This window comes from Rhynchophorus ferrugineus, unplaced genomic scaffold, assembly GCF_030347505.1.
Source record: "Rhynchophorus ferrugineus isolate W39M unplaced genomic scaffold, kcgeb_rfMv2 rfM4, whole genome shotgun sequence".
NCBI lineage: Eukaryota > Metazoa > Arthropoda > Insecta > Coleoptera > Curculionidae > Rhynchophorus > Rhynchophorus ferrugineus.
The window spans coordinates 50,610,224-50,630,594 of record NW_027472583.1 but is presented as its reverse complement, the minus strand read 5'-3'; the positions used below and the strand labels follow the sequence as shown (position 1 = coordinate 50,630,594).

Here is a 20,371-nt window from a genome sequence, read left to right as displayed (position 1 = left end):
CAAACGTTGTTTTAACGCTTTGTTTTAATAAATTGCAAATCGCCGGCGTTTTTATTGAAAATATTTTTTGCGCGTTGCAGCTGCACTGAATATTAGTACGGACACGGTCACTAAAATATCTCAAAATACAATCAGCTGAATCAGCTTCTTGTTAGCTGTATCAGAGATCAATTATACGAAATGTAAAAAACAGTAAGTAGTTTTTTCAATCGAAACAAAATTTAATACAATTATTTCAGAGAAAATTGTTAATAACTTGTTTTTGCAGTAGTTTAAAAATCAGCTATTAAAGAACTTGGAGGAACCATCAGTTATTGTTATCAACAATGCACCATATCTACCATATATATAGTATACTGGTATATAAAATAAGTTTCGAGGAATATGTTAAAGAATGAACTATTTGAAATTGTTACTCGGTAAATATATATAAAATATTTAATTGCATTTTATGTAATTTAATTTTTTAAAAATAAGCCTGAGAAAAGATGCATGGTAGATCAGATTTCTGAACGTTAAGGCCACAGAGTATTATGCCTTCCTTCCTATCACTGCATATTTAATTCAATTGAGTTGATATGGGGTATTGCAATAGACATTCAAGTCGAGAAGGATATTCAAACCAGAACTGTCTGGATTTATGGAAAGAGGCATTGTCGAAAATAACACCTTCGGTTCGTGTGAGCTCGATCAGAGACATTGAAGAAGAAATTGACAAATGATAGAATCTTGAGCAAGTTTTTTATAGATTGGAAATAAGCAGCTTAATTATTCACTTGATTAGAGTTTCTGAAAACGACAGTGATTGAATAAAACTTAATGAATGTTTGTTTATGATTCATTGCTGACAATTACCAAGACAGGCTAATGAAAAAGGAAAGAACTAAAGGTCAATATAGAATTAATATACTTTAATTCTAGGAAATTGTATTATAGAGTGTGAAAGCTTTATGAGCTTGTGTGTTATTGTACAGAATATACATGAACATTTGGTTAACATGTATGAGAAGAGAAATACTACTAATTGTTTTGCAGATATGGTAAATGCATTAAGGAGTATGCTGATATGTGATTAAATTTAGTTTAATATGAATGAAAAATATCATCGAAAAAAACAAGAACTAAGCGTATGTATAAGCGTAAGCTGGGGCATGGTCGTCAAATTTATGTTTGCGAAAAGGGAAAAGGGAAGGAAAATGATCCCAGTCACGCCAGTAACCAGTCTGGGTAACACCGGATGTCTTCTGGGATGCTTTCTAAAATTGGTTACTCGCCAGGTAGTAAGTTTAGTACCGAGGACCGTGGTTCGGAGCCCACGTTAAGCTGTAGATCCAGTAACTAAGAATTCAAGAGGTTGACGTGGCTAAAATCAATAAAATTTTACTTTTATAACGTATTTACTATTGTAAATACCTTTAATTGTGTTTAAATAGCCTCATTTGTTTCGTTTATTATGTATATGAATCTCTAATAATTTTTTTCAGTTACCAAATATTATGTGAAATTATATTAAATATAGTCTGATGAGTTTAGTTCTACAAGTGTGCATGAAGTCAGTATACATTCCTAAAAAATTCAAATGCTAACCAGACTTGTTGTTTCCAACTGAACTCCTTGAACATTCACTGCTGTTCAGATTTTGTAAAGTAATTAATGAAGTATTCCAGTTGCTTGTTTTTATAAGTTTGTAAAGCTATTATTAAAATAAACTTAACGAAATTACAATATGTGCATTTTATTTACCACCAAATTTATATAATTTAAGCCTTGTTTTTGTGTTGTAATTAGTATCAACGTAAAATGCATATTTTGCTAGCCATGTTAAACACAATTTCAAATTATCATCACAAAATTTTTCAGTAGGTTTATAATTCATACAATTTTAATTTGTCTAAACAAATATAGAGCATTTGATTTCATTATCACAGTTCGCAAATGGCGATTGTGAGGGACACTATTTAGAGTTATTATCTGCCCTTATTAATTTTTTTTTCTGTTATACTGATAGTATTTTTACTTTATGTTTTTCTCATTTCATGATTATTGTGTCTGGAATATTCACTCACCTTGATTCTATAAAAGTTCTAGTATTTTTTTTAATTATTACTTCAGTCCCAGTCACGTAATACAGTCACCATCTACGAATCGATTATGTGCAGGTTATTTACCTTGATAAGGTTCTATTCTTCGTTTTCCTTTACATTCCATTGTTGACACAAAATTTACGATTCTTTAACTGTAAAATACAAGAGAAATAATCCAAATACAATTGAAACGAGCAAAAAACTTCAAATATTGGAATGTGGAGGTGATGGTTAGGAAACGACAAAAGACGATCAATGTTTCGTAACGTTTTCTGATTGGTTCATTTATGGTAAAATCTTAGTAATCCCATTTGTAATTTTAAAACAAGTATATTTTTTATAATATGTCTATAGTATATTGTTACTATGAATTAATATTTTTGTGATTCTTTATTACAGTCATCTGGCCTATTATCCATGTGAAAAACCTTCCTTCGTTCGGAACGTAAAACGTGAAAATGCAATTCTATTTTGCGATCGATTCGTTGCAAAAATCAATGATATTGAAAACTTTTTCCAGTTTCACCGTGAGCATCTAACTTTATAAGCGTTTGCTGATTTAAAGTTTGCGTTTCAGTTTCTCTCGATGCCTCGGAATCGTTTTGGGTATAGCATCTCAACTCATATAGCATTAAATTCATTGTGGACTATTCGACGTTTCTCATTCCATATTGTATTAATGTTTTGTTAATAAGCGTCAAGCCTATGCCCTCAATTAAAATTAATGCTTCACTGAAATGTCTTCGTTCTTCTGAAAATCAGCATTCGATGTTTTGATGATCTATCTGATGCAATATATCTTCAGCCATATAATGTTTATATTTATCCCATAAATCAAGTGACATTAATAAGAAGCATGTAAACAATACTAAGAAAAACAGTATTCGTATTAATTTAGCATGTAGGAAATACATACATATGGAAATACATTATATTTATCCATAATGTACATACTGATGATTAAGATTGTACGAAGTGTATCAGAAGATGTAATTTTAAAAATTATTGAACATCTGAGGAAGTGACCGCATCTTCTAGAGTATGACCCTAATAAACATTCTGTAGAGTCATTCTGTAACAATTCCAAACGTTGAGAGGCTTTTTGCCGCACAATACACCACTAGCAGTTCTCAAATGTTGGAATAAGGTTCAAAAATCGTAATTTCAATATGTTTTCCTACGAGCTTTATACATCTAGTAAAAGAAAGCATTAAGTTTTTTAACTTCATATGATCCAGTCACGAGTTGTCCCGACTACGCATTTGTCCCTATCCCGAGAAACTTTTTTCGAGGGGGAACAACAAAGGGGGAAGTGGGGAAATCGAGGGAAAAACGTAAATTTCAAAGGCATGTACAAAGTTCTCGCATATTTTTTCATTTAAAATAATAAAATATTTGGGTATAATGTCATTGCTGAACTGATGTGACGGAAAATCGAAAGTAGTTCAGTCCAAGAGTCATTCAGTTTGCTTCTTAAGCACTAACCATATCACATGACAAGGCGTAGAATACTGTAGACAATTGCTTCTGTGGTGTAATGGGTAGATCGTTCAGCTCACATGCGGAGTGCTGGTTTGATTACCGACGGAGGCAACAACTTTTCGTTGTTCTAGTTTGATTAAAACATTTGTCAAATAACCTAGACTAGGTGGCGGACACCGGGACCTGAAACGTTCCTTATTTTCAATTGTTGTTTCTTTATTCCTATTTTTCTTCATACGAACTGCACATTTACTTGGCTTACCCATTGTAATACTTAATAAAAAACTGCGTAATTGATTGAGTAAATATCCAACAATAAAAAGAGACAAAAAAAATTTTTAATAAAAAAATTGATCCGATTTCAAAAAAATTAATAAGGAACTCACTAAAAAGTAAAAAATAATCAAACTTAGATTTTTAACACAAAAGAAAAACGTTTTAAAACAAAATATGTTCGTATGTCTAATAATCGTTGTAATAACTAAGTAAAAATAAACAAAACCTTATTTCACCTATCTATTACACGTATTGCATATTCCACAATATAAATTAACACAACATTGTTGTTTAAATATTCTTTGAAACTATTTACGTTTTTGTGAATTAATTTGCGTAGGGAAAAAAGAAATATACTTGTATTTTGTAATATATCGTGTATTCTCCTACAGTTCAACAGACGTACCTATAGTCTGTTCAAAGTTACTGCGTATATACGTCATTTAAATTTGTGACATCAAAACGTCGCAATGTTGCTGCATTAACTATGAGTTTTAGTTCAGTTTGGCTTTGACATACAACAAAATTCTAATCTAAATGAAATGATTGAACATAAATGTTATCAAATACAATTTATTATAACATTATAGTACATCTAAAAATTACAGTTAATTATACAGCCACAGTTAGTTATAGATTAGAGTTATAACCTCTATACTAATGCTTTCAAGAATTTTGCATACATCTGACAGCCGGACGACTTTGACAGGCTCATTCGTTTACGTGTTCAAACTAATCAAACAGAATTGTGTCTCTTTTTAACTAGAATAACATGAGAAGGAAAATTAAACATCTTCATGACGTATGTACAAAAAAACTTTGAATAAACTATAGGTTTAAATAAAATAGTAGCAATAAACATGTAATACATTTATAATTAATACAAACTCATGTTAGTAACATTAACTATTGAATCTAAAATTGTATAACCTTGTTAACGCTCTATACGAAAGACTTACGTTCGCAGGAAATATCGGGACCAAACCAGGAAGCTTGTCCATCGATCGCCAGGCATTTGGCACGCGGAAAACCATTTGTCACGTATCCAGTGTGGCAGTAATACTGCAGCGTGAAATCTAAATCAAACGTAGCCTGTTCCGGCAACGCATTGTGTCGCGCGTGGTCGATAGATGGCGGCGATAAGCAATAAACTAAACAATAACCAACCGTAAATTTCCTGCCGACATTCAGATATCGGTTAACTTACTGTTCTGTTTGCAGGCGGGAGCTTGACCGGCCCATTGACCATCGGCTTGGCAGGAACGGCTCTGCAGACCTACCACGTGATAACCGTGCTCGCAGGAATACGAGGCACGAGCCCCAAACAAGCGACCGGTCGTTGTGACGGTTCCAAATGAAATCTTATCCGGTTCCGGACACTCTCGATCCGGTTTTATGCAGGACATGCCGCAGGCTCCGTCGCACAAACATTTCTTCTTCTTGCTCTTGCAGTCCTCGTCTGATGAACATTTTCTCAGACACTTCTGGCCCTAAACTCAGCCATGAACAAAAAAATAATAAATATTCGGTATTTAATTAGTATGTTAACGCCAAATGCACAAATTAATGATAAAAATATATGAATTTAAATAACCCAAACGTTCAATGTATTTTAATGCATCGCTTGTTTTAAAAAAATTTTTATTATTGCTTATTATTGCTATGATTGAAAATTCCGAAGCCAGACAAAAGAGATCGCGTCTCTAAACTGTTACTTTGAACAGGAACGAAATAATTTCCTTCCTGCCAGTAAAAGGCCCCTTCTTGCCAGTAAAATTCCTTAGAGGGGTAAATACTTTACTGTTTAAAATTAATGTGCTGTACTGAATATTAATATGGACACGGTCACTGAAATATCCCAAAAATGAAAAATATAATAAAGATCAGCTTGTTATCAACTCTATTAGAGATTAAATATATATGTGTGAAATATATAAAAACAGTGAGTAGTTTTTCAGTACAAACATAATTTAATACAATTATTTCAAAGGAAACTGTTAGTCTGAAAAATATCGAAGAGGTCTAATGGAACTTCCAGATATTACTTTTAAAAGAATACAATTTTAGTGGATTGGTTTTTAGTGGAGACGTGGATATTTCAGAATGGGACCAATATACCCAATGGTCACTCATTGCAAAGTAATGATAAAAATAGGGTTATGACGACAAAAGTTGATGGAAAAAGGTAAATGGAATAAAAATTGATCAGGTTTTATTAGTGATAACATTTATTAATAATTCACTGCAAATATATTGTACCTCATGCGGAAAAAAATAGTAACTGTTTTGCAGATATGGCAAATGCATTAAAGAGAATGCAGTGATTAAATTTTGTTTTATCAAGAGAGATGTATACAGGAACAAACTAAGGGGAAATACAGTGATATTAAAATGAATTTACAAGGAAGCACTGTACCGAAGGACACAAGAAAAAAACGTGAATATAAATATGCTCTCTAGTGAAAGTTAAAATATATTACTTGAATATACAATTGTTAATTAGGTGGATTAGGCCTCCATGATGTACAATTACAAATTCGCCTAGAACTCTAACTCATAGGTGATATGGAAAAGAGCTCAACGTAAATATAATCAAACACAACTCTAACCTACAAATTGTGTACTTAAATGTAGTTTTAAGTCATTCGATAATATATGTATTAGACTTACTATAATGTTAAAAGAAATTCTATTTAATGACAGTATTTTTGTTTCATTATATTATTTAGAATATAATTCTGTTCTATGTCAAAGTCAAACTAAACTAAAATCTAGAATTGATGCGGCAACATTGCGACGTTTTTATTTCACAAATTTGGATAACGTATGTACAAAATAACTTTGTATAGACCATACAGATATTTTTTTCAAAAAATATCGATATTTTTGATATATAACGAATATTTTTTGTTTCGATCGATCAATATATCCATGGTTCTGTACTTTAACTGATAATTTATCGCACTTACTTTTGCACTTACCAGCGATTTGGACCCGTTCATCGGCTATCGTTAGCAATTTATATTTCTTAGGAGTTGGTCCGATAATACCGTAATAAAATGTTGTTTAAAATATTGGCAACAGTATTACAAGAATTTTACCCTAATCTAAGGAAGGGCGAAAGACGGAGAGGGTGGAATGATCGCAGATAAACTACTTCCAAGTAGCACTGATATTTCATCGTTGGAAGACTTATCGCAGACACTTGTGACGTTGGACTACTCCCCATGTGACATTATAGAAGAACATGTCCCTCAGTAAAATTGAATAATCATTCATTTTGATCGACGTTTGATATGGAAAAAAGATATAGTGACAAAACGCAAACAGCTTGGGCTTAAACTAAACCAAATGTGTTGGCTGATAAAGCATATATCTAAATTATCATTAGAAAACAAGGTTTTGCTGTATAAGTCAATACTTAGGCGCATTTGGACCTATGGTATTGAACTGTGGGGTACAAGTAGCAAATCTAACATAGCTGTCATCATGAGGTTCCAGAATAAAATGTTGAGAGTCAGCGTCGATGCCCCACATTACGTCTCCAACAAACTGATTCAGCTCGATATTCCCTTAGAATCTATAGCGAGTGTGATTCGAAGGGTTAATGCGAAGTACTCTGAAAGACTATTAGAGCATCTCAATGCACTCACCAAACAGTTAAATGTGCGCAAGGCCCAAACGCAAACTACCATACAAACTGATTAATAGACACATGGAGTGAGATTTAAAAATTTCTAGAATAAATTAGAATAGTATTTAGAAGAAGTTAGGATAGACTTTAAAATAAATTGGAATAGTATCTAGAATAAGATTTAGATTATAAGTTGTACAGCAGAGCACATACTGAAGCGATCTTCTACATGTCAGATCATATAATCATATAATAATATAATCAGATAATAATATAATATATATATATATATATATATATATATATATATATATATATCCCCTTTATTGAGAATCTCCCCTGGTCTCTTATATGCACAAATGAGTTTTTTCAATAAAAATGTTATATAACAAGATTAAAATTCTAACATTTACGTCCCGCTGTTTTCTTAGCAAGCGAGTACCTCTTAACTCAGAATGATCCAATGTTCGTATTATTTTGTTTATCCCCTGTAGATGTAATAAATATAAAATGTCTGTTGTGTATTTTTAATTTTTAACTTAAAAATCGTTTAAAAATGTATCACCAGATTAATGCTCTAATGATTTATATGCACTAATCAAACTTGAGGATCATGATCTTAGAGATTTAGCTAAGACACAAATCGGATCAAAACATTTTCATTCTAATTTTTCAGGTACACTAAAGGTTCAACCGAAGTGTTTTCTTCTAGTTTGGTTTCTTGTAGTTTGGTACTGTAAAATTCCAGCTATTTCTGAGACTGATAACTGTAGTCATTTTAAATTATATCTCTTGAATTATTGAAAGTTTTAATGTTTAACAGTATTATTATTGTTTTACTAACGGCTATATTTAGTATCTCCCCTGTGTTGGGTATCTCCCCTGATATATCATAAAACGATATAAAGTTAATAAAACCATTGGCTACCTTGTAGATAGGCACAGATAAGAGAGAGTTGTTTCAATAAAAATATTATATATTCCTAAACGAATACCTCTTAACTTACCATAAAATGGTCCTGTTGCAACGCAAATTTATTATGAATGGTTGAGCCAGCCATGTAAAAAGTAAGTTACGCTAATTGTAGAATTCTTTCGGTTCTATTGTTAGAGGGTCTAATTTATTTAGTTCTTTTAACTGAAGATTTTTATATTTAAGACATGTAAAAGAATTAATGACCTGATAAAAAACATAACATTCGCAGTATATTGAACGTCTGGTAAATATAGACAGGCAAAAAGATAACAAGTAAACAGAACAGACGTGTTCAACAAGGATGATTCCCATCAGCTCGTCGAGTGTTTAGGATAACGAGGGTTTAAGTACCGAAGCTAGACGAAACGTGTCGGATGTTAGACCTGGTAGAGGACTCTTTATGGCGCCTAACCATAAATATCAAGAAGAGAGTAAGAAACGTTAAGAGTTAGAAACGCACATGTTTTATCATGTGTGAGGAGTTCCTAGTTACAAGAGTGTTTCCCACCCAGATACTCTCAGCAAATCGGGGTACAGAAAGGGGTTTCTTGGACCAGTCTTGTCCACCACCACCAAGAACCCGAGGGCGGAGCTTCAGCGATAAAACACTGTGCATCCACAACGAGAAGACGGTCTAACAGTAATTTGCATGAACACCGAGGGAAAGAGTGTAAACCGAGAAAAATAAAGTATTGCTGAGAGAAAGTATTGAATTGTTTGAAGAAGAAACTATTGAATTGAATGAAGAAGAAAGAATTGAATGAGCTAATTGACAAAACATTGAAGAAATCATTGTATTAATTGAACTAGTATTGAAAGCATAGAATTCCAAATTTGTATTGTGACTATTTTCAGTTTAAACATCATTTAAAATTATGTACCATAGCTAATTAACGACCAGCACTAATCAAACTTGAAGAATGATCTTAGAGACTATAAAAGCGAGTTAATCTGTGTATATTTTGTCGATATTTTTTTCATTCATTTCATTCAAGAAGACCTGGTAGTTCGATATTTTAGACCTTTTAATTTGGGGTCGTTAAGGTTTTTTTAAGGTTTAAACGATTATGTAAAGGAACTAGGCTGAATTGCCGCTTCTTTACAATTGTAGAATTTGTCGCCTTTGCGAATAACCATGAATGGCCACATTAGTAATATTTCTTCGGGGCTGTATTAGTCAGATGTGATATAACTTGTGATTGTGACTTGATGTGTCTGAACGCATCACAGGGACGCTAGAGCATCACAAGAGTTCATTTATAAAGATGCGAGGTTCGGAGTTCACTTTATTTATCATTGATTTATTTTACTGTGGTTTATGCCGCCTAAGCTGAGTTTCATCAAATGGTGAGTCTATTCAAAGTATTCCAGTTTTCTCTTTTTAATTCCCATTTATTATCTATTAAATCTCCATTATTTTATATTTATAAATCTTTATTTATTTTATTATACTTATTATTTTCTATTTGTTATTCTCGATTCATTCATTGCCCTCTACTTATTTATTTATTTATCCATTTATCGTTATCTAGTTTATTCTACTCTGTTTTATTATTGTTATTTAGTTGTTCCAATCGTCGTATATCCCCCATAATTCTTAAAGTATAGTAAATCAAAGATAATAGTTTTATGGTTGCAACTGTAAATATAAATTATAACTATTTTATAAATCAGAAACTAACGCCAAAGTGGCTACTGAAAGTACTACAAAGTGGATACGGAGTTACTGATGTGTAGTTATGATCTATGGATAACTTAATGTTTACATAAACACTCGCGTGTTTGTCTCTGGCTTTTTCCTTGTACGCATTACTCATTCATCATAGTTAGAAGTGAGTGCACAATTCCAACAGAGTTATGTATTTATTTATTTATTTATTTACTACTATTACCCTAGCGAGTACTACTAACCCTAATAGCAGGATCTCCTGCATCTGCTTCCCTTGTTCTTATTGCACGCCTATTATGGTTAGTGTTAGGGTACATGGTACGTCGTGCGTTATTTTCCCTTCGTACCATGTGCACATGTCATATTTCATCCCGACATAGTTTATCATCGCTATCGCTAATTTATTACTGCTATTGTCTGTTTTATAATGATTGTCCATCAATGTTATTGACTACTGTGGACTAAGATTGTTGTTAACCATCCTGGTTATTCCATCATTGTTATTTCCTATTCATATCATTTCAGTATTTGTTGATTCATTTGTTTATCCATACTATTATTTATCTGTATCATCACCGTTATTATTCAACCTAGAGGATAATTGCTCGTGTACGTTTTTATTATATTTCCACAGGACCACCTCGACATCAAGATCTCGCACACTCATTTGCTTTATTCATTTTGCCATATATTTAGTTGGATGCCCGATTCCTCAAGCAGAATCAGCTAAATAACTTGGCATTTATCTTGACGGTAGATTAAATTGGAAGCATCACGTTAGACAAAAAGCAAAACACATTAGAACCAAAATAAAACAACTATACTGGTTAGTCGGAAGATACTCTCAACTTGATTTGGATGATGAGATTGATCTATAATACAATTATAAAGCCAGTTTGGACCTATGGGGTGCAAATATGGGGTTGCACTAAAAATTCAAATCAACTAGTCATACAACGCTGTCAAAACAAGGTTCTTCGATTGATTACCAATGCCTATCGCTATATAACCAATGAAGAACTGCACGATGCCCTGGAAATCAAATGGATTTGCGAAGTTATCCAAGATTTCGCCTTGAAACACGAAAGAAGATTACTAAATCATACTAACGTGGAAGCAATACAACTGCTGGACAGCGCGCAGGATGTCAGGAGATTAAAGGGAACAAAACCATACGAACTTATATAAAGTGTATACATTTAGTGTAAATTATAGCTATAAGTTAATAATTAATAAATAATTATAATTTTATAATTGAGGAATACATACTGATGTATTTTCGAGCAATCGTCTTGCTTGTTAATTAATCCAAGTACATAGCAAAAGTAGTAATAAATTAATTGTAAATTAAGATTGTACTAAGCGCATCTAATAAAGATGTTATAAAAAAAATATATATTTAGTAAGTAGTTGTTATATCATTTATTTTGATCTCTGTTTTTATTTATTTATAGGTTTAAAAATAACCCTACAAGATTTAGCTAATAATGTTTGGCCAAAAAATAAACAAACATTACCAGCAGGGCAGCTTGCTCTTCGTCTTTCGGGCACAAGGTGGACGGCGAATTTCTGGGATTCTTGTACACTCGATTACCTTCGTACTCTATCTAAGACGACTTCAGAAGTGGTGTTCGAAAGTCTTATTTTTACAGAAGTTTCGGACAAAGAAGCAAATCAGATAAGAAGAATCGGATCAGAGGTGTATGTGCATTTGTATGTAAATACATAAGTGTATTTAAGTATAGTAGTGTATATCTTCCTACTCGTTTGGCAATACAAAGTTCCGGCTATTTCTGCGATTTTCAAAAGGCGTCTCCTCTTATCCTCCCATAAGCCTGTTACCCGCTATCTCTAATGTTGCCTGTTATCTTTTTAAAAACTATATATTACGATACTCAAAATAATCGCGGAAGAGAGAAACATTATTCCAGACCATCAATTTGGCTTCCGTAATAAACACGGAACAACAGAACAAATAAATAAATTAGTCGACCAAATTAACTAAAACTTAAAGGATAAAAAATATTGCTTCGCTGCATTTCAAGATATAGCTCAGGCCTTCGACAAGGTGTGGCACATTGGGCTGCATGTTAAATTGAAAAATATCTTGCCCCATACGCATTTTCAACTATTGAAATCATACCTCACAGACAGACATTTTATTGTCAAACAGGGTGACGAATACACTGACCTACACCCGATATATTTGGGTGTTCCGCAGGGCTGTGTTCTTGGCCCATTGTTATATCTATTGTATACAGTTTTACAATGATTGTCCATCAATGTTATTGACTACTGTGGACTAAGATTGTTGTTAACCATCCTGGTTATTCCATCATTGTTATATCCTATTCATATCATTTCAGTATTTGTTGATTCATTTGTTTATCTATACTATTATTTATCTGTATCATCACCGTTATTATTCAACCAAGACGATGATTCTCTTAATAATTATAGGGCTAATTTAATGTTCTCTATATTCTACTCTTGTTCTCTAAAATTGGTTGTTCGGGTACGGTTTTATTATATTTCCATAGGACCACCTGTACATCAAGATTTCGCACGCTCATTTGCTTTCTTTATTTTGTCATTTATTGAGTAAGTAGTTGTTACATCATTTATTTTGATATCTGTTTTTATTTATTTAAGATGTTTTATATTGATTTATTAAATATAATTTTTATTCTATACTTAGGTTTAAAAATAACCCTACAAGAGTTAGCTAAAAATACTTGGCCAAAAAATAAACAAACATTACCAGCAGGGTAGCTTGCTCTTCGTCTCTCGGGCACAAGGTGGACGGCGAATTTCTGGGATTCTTGTACACTCGATTACCTTCGTCCTCTATCTCCGACGACTCCTCCTCCTCATCCCAGTCGTCTTCGTCGTCGGTCGGCGTCGGCAACGTCGTATTACCCAAAACTACAACAAGTACAAACGTAAATAGACGTCTCGCGAGTCGTATTTTTAACTCCGCCACAGCGGATCGGGCATTACTCGCCTTGACGGAAGACCAACGCGAGCAACAACAAGCCGACGATCAATGAAAAACGACGGTTCATGATGGACGATTGCGATAGCGGCGATTGTATTTCCATTGGAACGGGTCCTCTGTCGGTTTACATGTTTCTATTCCCGACGACGGTGGATACGGACGCGGGATAACCAGGAAACTGACGGGATTGTGGGCGTCGGCATCTGAACGGCGTCGATTCGCGTCGACTACTGAACGAATCCACGGCACGGATGCTGCGACAGGGTCGGAACAGGACCGTTGCGGCCTCTCCGTTTCCTCTTCGAGACAATTCGGCCTCTGCGCGCAATAAAATAACGAATCTCCGTATAAAATGAGCTCTAGCAGTCGATATCATTAAGGTATGGGGTATTTTAGTCTGGGAATTTGAAAAAATCAACTGTCTTCTTATATATTTGCAAAGCCTAACCCTCCAGGAATAAGCGCTTAAGAGGATTTGTCAAAATTTAAATTAGTTTCGGAGATATACCTGGCTTAAGAGGGGAAATAGGCGTAGAGGCTTTAAAAAATTAAATTTTTTTATAAAAATAGATACGAATTTTTTTTTATTATTTAATTAATACATTGTTACTAATCGTTTCCGTCTAACCCACAATTTGTCTTTATGACAACTTAAATCTGTATATATAATTAGGAGGACCCATCGGCCCTATCTCAGTATCTGGTGAAATAATGTTTATACATGTATTTTTAATACATGCACCTCACTACACAACACTACACCAGATCAGATGGTCTGATTCTTTTGAGTCTGTGTCCTGTCATCCTGTGGTGGATCCTGTGTGGGTATCCAAAAGCTGCAATATTTCAATATTCTCATGAGAATGGAGTTTAAGCTCATGCCCCCTTGCAATTCTCTTAATTTCTTGGCTAACTGTGGGTATCTGAAGGTCTCGATGTAGGTAATCAGTCCTCTAGTATTTGGGTGAACCCACAATACCTCCCAGGACTTTGTTCTGAAAAATTTGTATTTTATTTATGTTACTCTTTGCAGAATATCCCCATAATTGAACTCCATATGTCCATATAGGTTTCAGTATTTGCTTATATAATAGCAATTTATTATGTACTGATAATTGTGATTTTCTGCCAATTAGCCAGTACATTTTCTTATATTTCAATTTCAATTCTTTTCTTTTCTTCTTTGTATGTTCCTTCCAGCGAAGTTTAGCATCAAGATTCATTCCGAGATATTTAGCGATGTTACTATATTGGTGCTTGTACGGTGTGTTTATAGGTGAACTGCACATATACAGATTTACTTTCATTAATATTCAAAAATATACTCTGAAAATTTCAAAGCAAAATTCCAAACCATTTAATAGCTATAAACATTTTAGTGAGCGCCCTCCGGTCTAATGATAACGCGTGACGTAATACGGGACGGTATTAGAAGGATTCTACGTTTCTTTTAATAATAGAGATTTTGGATATAAATGTATAGAAGTATTAGTGACCCGGCAAGGGCATTTATATTTTAAAATCAATTCGAAATTAACTTTCATAGCATGCGTCTCATTTATACAAAAAATGTCTTCGTATCCGAAAAACGACGATGGTGGTCTAAGTCGTAGTACTAGACCTCGTAAAAGATCAATTCACGGACATTGGTATACAAGTCGGCAGTTAAATCACTGTAGTAAAAATGAAGAAGTATAAGTGAAAGAATAAGAAGAAAAGATATTAGAAAAAGAAAAGAAAAAAAGAAGAAAGCGACAATGAAGATTTATCGAAAGTTGTTTAGGCAGTCATACTCAAAATTCAAATGAATCTGAAATCTCCAAAATATGTGAATTCTGGTTTAGTAATCGTTGAGGTCTCGGCATATTTGGCTGCGTGCTTATTTAATGAAGGAACTTTCAGTAACATAACCAAGATGGCGCGCAAATAAAATGGCATCGGAACTTTTGCCCCACCTTATATAACTTTTTCATATCCGAATATTTATGTAAATTGTTATAAATCCACTCGCTTCGGATCACCACACCTTCACCCATCTTACGTAGTTTCCTTCTCCGAGCGCCCAATATCTTGCAGTGGATTTTACCGATGATTTCTGCCCTGAATTCTTCATTAACTTCACTTTTTTTCGGCAATAAGCCACTTCTTAATTAGCATTCAAAAATTACTTTTTTCCGTTTTGGTTAAAATAGAAAATTTCTGCTGTCCAGTACAAATAAATGACTCAGTTTGGTCAACATCTCATAGTAGTATATGAATAGATAGTAGTTGAGGGCAGAAGTAATGCATTTAAAATTACTAAGCGAGAAAATCACAAATCACTGACTTTTCAAACTGCCCTCGTATCTTATTCGATACGCATACTCGTTATTGGGTTTGAATAAGCTATGGATATTTTATTATAAACATATAATACAAGATAAACACTCAAGGAAGATCTCTATCAAGTACAATTAGTGCTTTCGGGCTTGATATATGTAACATATACACAAACCATGCAAGTCAGTGATAAACTTAATTTTACGTAGTAATTTCCAACTCCTTGCAAACACGTAAATAAATAAACCCTTTTCAATTATCACTTGTTCCAGTCGATGTCACATAGCATGGCTGAATAGCAAATTTCATTTTTCTGAAAGTAACCATAATGTTTTGACTTATGATTATTCTCAAAATATATGTAGTTTCTGGCTCTCAGAAAAATGAGGAAAATAATAATATATATGAAATAAGGATTGCAATGCCTTACTTTTGTGAAAAAATCATAACCTTAATGTAATAGCTTTTAAATGCTTTTTAAACTAGAGAAATGTATAAAATATAATCTATAATTATATTCTAATAATTATTAACTAATCTCCCTTATGTAGTTCTACTCTATAAAGTTATTATATATACGTCTAACAATATTAATATTTTTCTGAGTTAAAAAGAATGTCTAATATTAGGCAACTAATTTCACATAAACAGTATTAGGCAACCAGTTAATTTTGAATTACTATAAATAAACTAAAATAACAGAAAAACCTGGGAAATGTATTTATTAGACATTATCTTTAAATAAAACACAAAATATTTTATAAGTTGTTATATTTAATAATATCGTAAAGAGAATACTTAATTTGTTTGTACAAAATAAAAACATAAAAATAAACATGTGTATAAAAAATAAAATTAAGTATATGCTGACATGGTGTTTTATCTACCTAATTTCAGCTGTCTTTCTATATCTTTGATATAATGGTCAGGTACATTGCTTTCTCTAAAAATAATAAAATAAAAACGTTAATGAGTAATTAATAATTATATTAAAGTTTAATTGCTAGTATTTATTCCTAAAGAGTATTTAATTGGTTGCGTTGCTATAATGATACCCAACCTTTTGATATATATTTTTAAATAAGGAATTAGTCTTTCAGAAAAAACTTCTGAACAAATTTTGATTATTAGAAAAGAATTTTTCAATTGATCTGAGAACTAATCAAAAGATATTATTCATGTGAAAAAAAAACCGACTTAGTAGCCGTAATGATCAAAGAAACAAGACTGCTGCAAGAGTGTAAAATTCGATAAGAAAAATAATTCAAATCATGCCCATAATTAGGCCGGGTAAGACCGGACGTATTATGGAATGACCTTTAGCTTAGTCAGTTGATTAGGAGTCGATGTTAAGCAGTATATGTAGTCACTTAAAATTCAAGAACGTGGCGTAACTCAAATCCTTATACATACATACATATACATCCTGATACACACACTTCGAACAGGAACGAGATAATAGTGGGTCCCTCTTGCCAGTAAAATGAATAGAGTGGTAAGCATTTTTTATGTTATTAAGTTGCTGGTGTTTTTATTATAAATATTTTTAGCGTGTTGCAGCTGTACTGAATATTAATAGACAGTCACTCTAATATCTCAAAAAAATAAAAATATAATCTTGGATTCACCGAAAAGCAAACGTCCTCATACGAAGCGGGTGGCGAATCAAGATCCGCTTGATGTTAGCTCTGTCAGAGATCAGATGTATGAAATGTATAAAATCAGTAAATAATTATTCCATTATAACACAATTTAATACAATTATTTCAGAGGAAACTGTTAATATGAAAAGTATCCATAGAAAGATTAGATACATGCAGTTCTTTGAGAGATGTAGAACATCATTTCATACTCTATTGGATAATAAAGTATTTAAATGGTGTTAAGATAACCCACGAAGAGATCTAATGGAACATTCAGACATTGCTTTTAAAAATAAAATTTTAAAAGCTTTTAATAAAATTAAGGAAGACTTATTATTTCAACTTGTGTATTTAGATAAGACATGGATATTTCAGAACGGGGCCCAATATACCCAATGGTTACTTAAGATGATAATAAAAATAGTGTTAAGACAACAAAAGTTGATGGAAAAGATAAACGTTGGAATAACAATTGATTATGTTTTATTAGTCAAAACATTTATTAATAATTCATAGCAGGTTCTTCATGCTGAAAACAATGATTAATAACACCTTCAATTTGGATGAACTCGATAAGACACATTGAAGAAGAAATTGGCAAATGATGGAATTGTGAACAAATGCTGGATAGATTGCAAAATAAACAGGTTATTTATTCGCTTGAACGAACCTTTCTGAATATAGGATTATAATTCAATGCTGATAATTTCAAAAAAAAGGGTGATAAGAGTGGAAACAGCTAAAGGTGAGTATATAATTAGTATATGATAACTGTAGAAAATTTTATTGCAGAGTGTCAATTTAGAGGAAGATTTATGTACTCAGATATGCGTGCAATTATTCAGAATATACATGAGCATTTACTTCAAATGTATGAGGAGAAAAAGAATAACTCTTTTGCAGATATAGCAAATGCATTAGGGATAATGCAATAATTAAATCAGTTTTGTCAAGAAAAATGTATACAGATAGTAACAGAACAATCTAAGGAGAAATTCAGTGATATCAAAATAACTTTACAAGGAAACACTGTACCGAAGGAAAGAAGAACTAACCGTAAACTAATCGGGTCAATATGCTTTCTAATGAAAATAAAATACATTATTTGGTAATACCACTAGATAAAAAAACGCGACTAATGTAATCTGTAATCTGTAAAAAATAGTGTCTATATTACTAATTGTAGTTTAAAGTCCTTCGATAATATATGTATTAAACCTACTATAATGTTACAGTAAATTATATTTGACAACAATCTTTTTATTTAATTATTTTATTTAAATTATAATTTTACTATATGTCAAAGCTAACATGAACTAAAACTCAGAGTTAATGCAGCAACATCGATTCATATAACGTGATTTCACTGTTTTATTGAACGGACTATACAACTGACAAAAAGGACAGAACATCGGAAGATATCAAATATTATTTTACCTTAATTTGTCCACTTTTTGTCGTAAATAATCTTCAACGTTCTTGTCTTTCAGTACAAACTCCATTCTCTGGGCTTTGCCATCGTCGAAACGCTCTTGCTGCCAGTTGATGCGCTCCCGCTCCTTTTCATTAATCTGCTTCAGTAACTCCAACCGATGTCGTTCGGCTTCCTCTTTGCGCCGTTCCAACTTCTCCAATTCCTTCTGATGCAACTCGTGCTGCACCGCCACCACCTTCCGGAAGTCCTCTTCATCCCTGGCCAGGGCCCGAGCTTGCGTCATTCGTATATCCTCCACCTGCTTCGCCCGAGCCACCTTCAATTCGTCGGCCAGCTTCTGCTTGCGGAGCACCGCCTGCTTTTCCTGCTCCCTCCACTCCCGCTCCTTCTCCTCCTGGGAACGTAGAGCGTTCAGCTCATCCAGCGCCGCCTGCAGGTCCTGACTCTTCTCCTGCATAGCCCTCAGCCTCGCGATCTCCTTCTCCTTGGCTTCTTTCAACAGCTTTTGTTCCTTTTCACGAGCTTCCTCTCGTTCCGCCTTCTGTCGCATGAACTCCTGAACTCGCAAGTCCGCCACCCGTTGTTCCTCGTCCTTAACGCGACGATAGTGTTCGGCCTCCATGTTCGCCTTCCTGAACTCGTCGCGCATCCTCATCTGGACATTTCTCCGCTCTTGCAACTTGCGCTCCTCCTCTTTTTGCAGTTCAATCAAGGCCTTGTTCAACATCCGACTCTCTTCTTCTACTCTCTCGGCCTCGAGCAACCGCTCCAACTCGTTTTCCTTTATCTGCTGCATAACTTCGGTGACGTAGCGTTGTTTCCTGTTTTTCTCATCCTCGAGCTTGTGCTCTTCCTGGCTGATCTTCTTCTGGCGCTGCTGCTCCATCATGGCATCCAGTCGCTGCTCCTCCTCCTTCAGCTGCCGCTCGATCAATCTCTTCTCGGCGATCTGAGCGTTTCGAATAGCGCGACACTTCGTCGCCAAAATAATGCCGTTGGCCTGCTTAACCCGTTCGTCCTGCTCGATAATAAGTTCCTGCGAACGTTGCAGCAGGTATAAGTTCTTTTTCGCCGCCTCGGATTCGACGGAATCAAGTTTACTCCCCGGGCCCTTTTTCTGCGGTTTCTGGATACGTAACAAATTTTCCTTGCGTATAGTGCTCTCCATCACCAGTTGGTTTTTCTGACGCTCCGCTTCGTCTAGCATGCGAACACGATCATCCAAGGTAACTACGTGAGCTTGTTGCTGTAAACGAGAGAACTCCGATTTTGGTAAAATAGCTGGGCGGTCAATAGGGTCCCGATTTGGAACTATCATACTTCTGATTCCAGTCAACTCAATAGATCTGACTTTTTCTTTGCCTTCTAAGGCGCTTTCTGGCTTGTAATGGATGAACTGTCCGTTTAGCTTATGGTTGCATTGTTCTGGACTATATCACAAGATATAACATTAGAAGTCGTTATTAAATTCCTATACTTATGCATCACAAAATACAGCACAGCAAGAGAGATTTAAAATTACCTCTAAAATAAGACAAACAATTTGAATGGACATAAAGATAAAATTTATATTTAAAGCAATAAGTTATAATAAACCTCATTGCAGTCAGTACATTTACAGTCAAGTATTATAATTATGAAGATAAAGTCTACTCTAAATATTCAAAATAAACAAAAGTAATACCTGTGGTCTTGAATTTTCGATTTAGGAACTCTACTTCGAAATTTACCAGGAAAAGACATCTTTATACTTTACAATGTATGGAGAATATTTTTAACATAATAAAATTGACAAAACCAACTCTATATTGCCATGGATACGTAATTTATAAGGAAATAATAAAATTTGAATTTT

General features: G+C 33.6%; 2 protein-coding genes and 2 long non-coding RNA genes across 7 annotated transcripts in view; 2 read left to right on the top strand and 2 right to left on the bottom strand.

Moving 5' to 3' along the window:
- The window catches only part of Hasp (Hig-anchoring scaffold protein), a 33,332-nt gene extending 19,968 nt beyond the window's left edge, over positions 1 to 13,364 (bottom strand). Inside the window, exons 1-4 of one of the 4 annotated variants that reach the window (XM_076404254.1) lie at positions 13,126 to 13,364; positions 12,883 to 13,046; positions 5,050 to 5,332; positions 4,802 to 4,993 (exon numbers count right to left, since the gene is read on the bottom strand). In XM_076404254.1, the coding sequence (XP_076260369.1) occupies positions 4,802 to 4,993; positions 5,050 to 5,332; positions 12,883 to 13,046; positions 13,126 to 13,222 (736 nt within the window). In that variant the 5' untranslated portion in view covers positions 13,223 to 13,364. Of the gene's footprint in view, positions 1 to 2,168; positions 2,232 to 4,801; positions 4,994 to 5,049; positions 5,333 to 11,638; positions 11,740 to 12,882; positions 13,047 to 13,125 lie in introns of those variants that run through there. The other 3 variants (XM_076404252.1, XM_076404253.1, XM_076404255.1) reach the window with 3 other exon arrangements.
- LOC143196520 (uncharacterized) lies at positions 60 to 447 on the top strand. The gene is made up of 2 exons (XR_013005758.1): positions 60 to 192; positions 269 to 447. It is a non-coding gene; the product is annotated as an uncharacterized LOC143196520 (long non-coding RNA).
- A 2,834-nt stretch (positions 13,365 to 16,198) lies between the features above and the next one.
- Positions 16,199 to 20,370, bottom strand: LOC143196512 (cilia- and flagella-associated protein 45). The gene is made up of 3 exons (XM_076404247.1): positions 20,201 to 20,370; positions 18,519 to 19,946; positions 16,199 to 16,381 (listed from the first exon to the last, which is right to left on the bottom strand). The coding sequence occupies exons 1-3, from the start codon at positions 20,257 to 20,259 to the stop codon at positions 16,318 to 16,320; spliced, it is 1,551 nt and encodes a 516-aa protein (XP_076260362.1). The 5' UTR covers positions 20,260 to 20,370; the 3' UTR covers positions 16,199 to 16,317.
- LOC143194803 (uncharacterized) lies at positions 16,514 to 18,334 on the top strand. Its single transcript, XR_013005386.1, has 3 exons — positions 16,514 to 16,933; positions 16,989 to 17,151; positions 17,209 to 18,334. It is a non-coding gene; the product is annotated as an uncharacterized LOC143194803 (long non-coding RNA).
- Position 20,371: the final 1 nt, after the last annotated feature.

Bases quoted from the DNA above. Each gene is read 5' to 3' on its own strand.
- LOC143196512 (XM_076404247.1), bottom strand. From the start codon at position 20,259: ATGTCTTTTCCTGGTAAATTTCGAAGTAGAGTTCCTAAATCGAAAATT. The intron at 19,947-20,200 runs GTATTACTTTTG...CTTGTGATATAG, and splicing joins TCGAAAATTCAAGACCACAG to TCCAGAACAATGCAACCATA. The intron at 16,382-18,518 runs GTAAAATAATAT...TATTATTTTTAG, and splicing joins CAAAAAGTGGACAAATTAAG to AGAAAGCAATGTACCTGACC.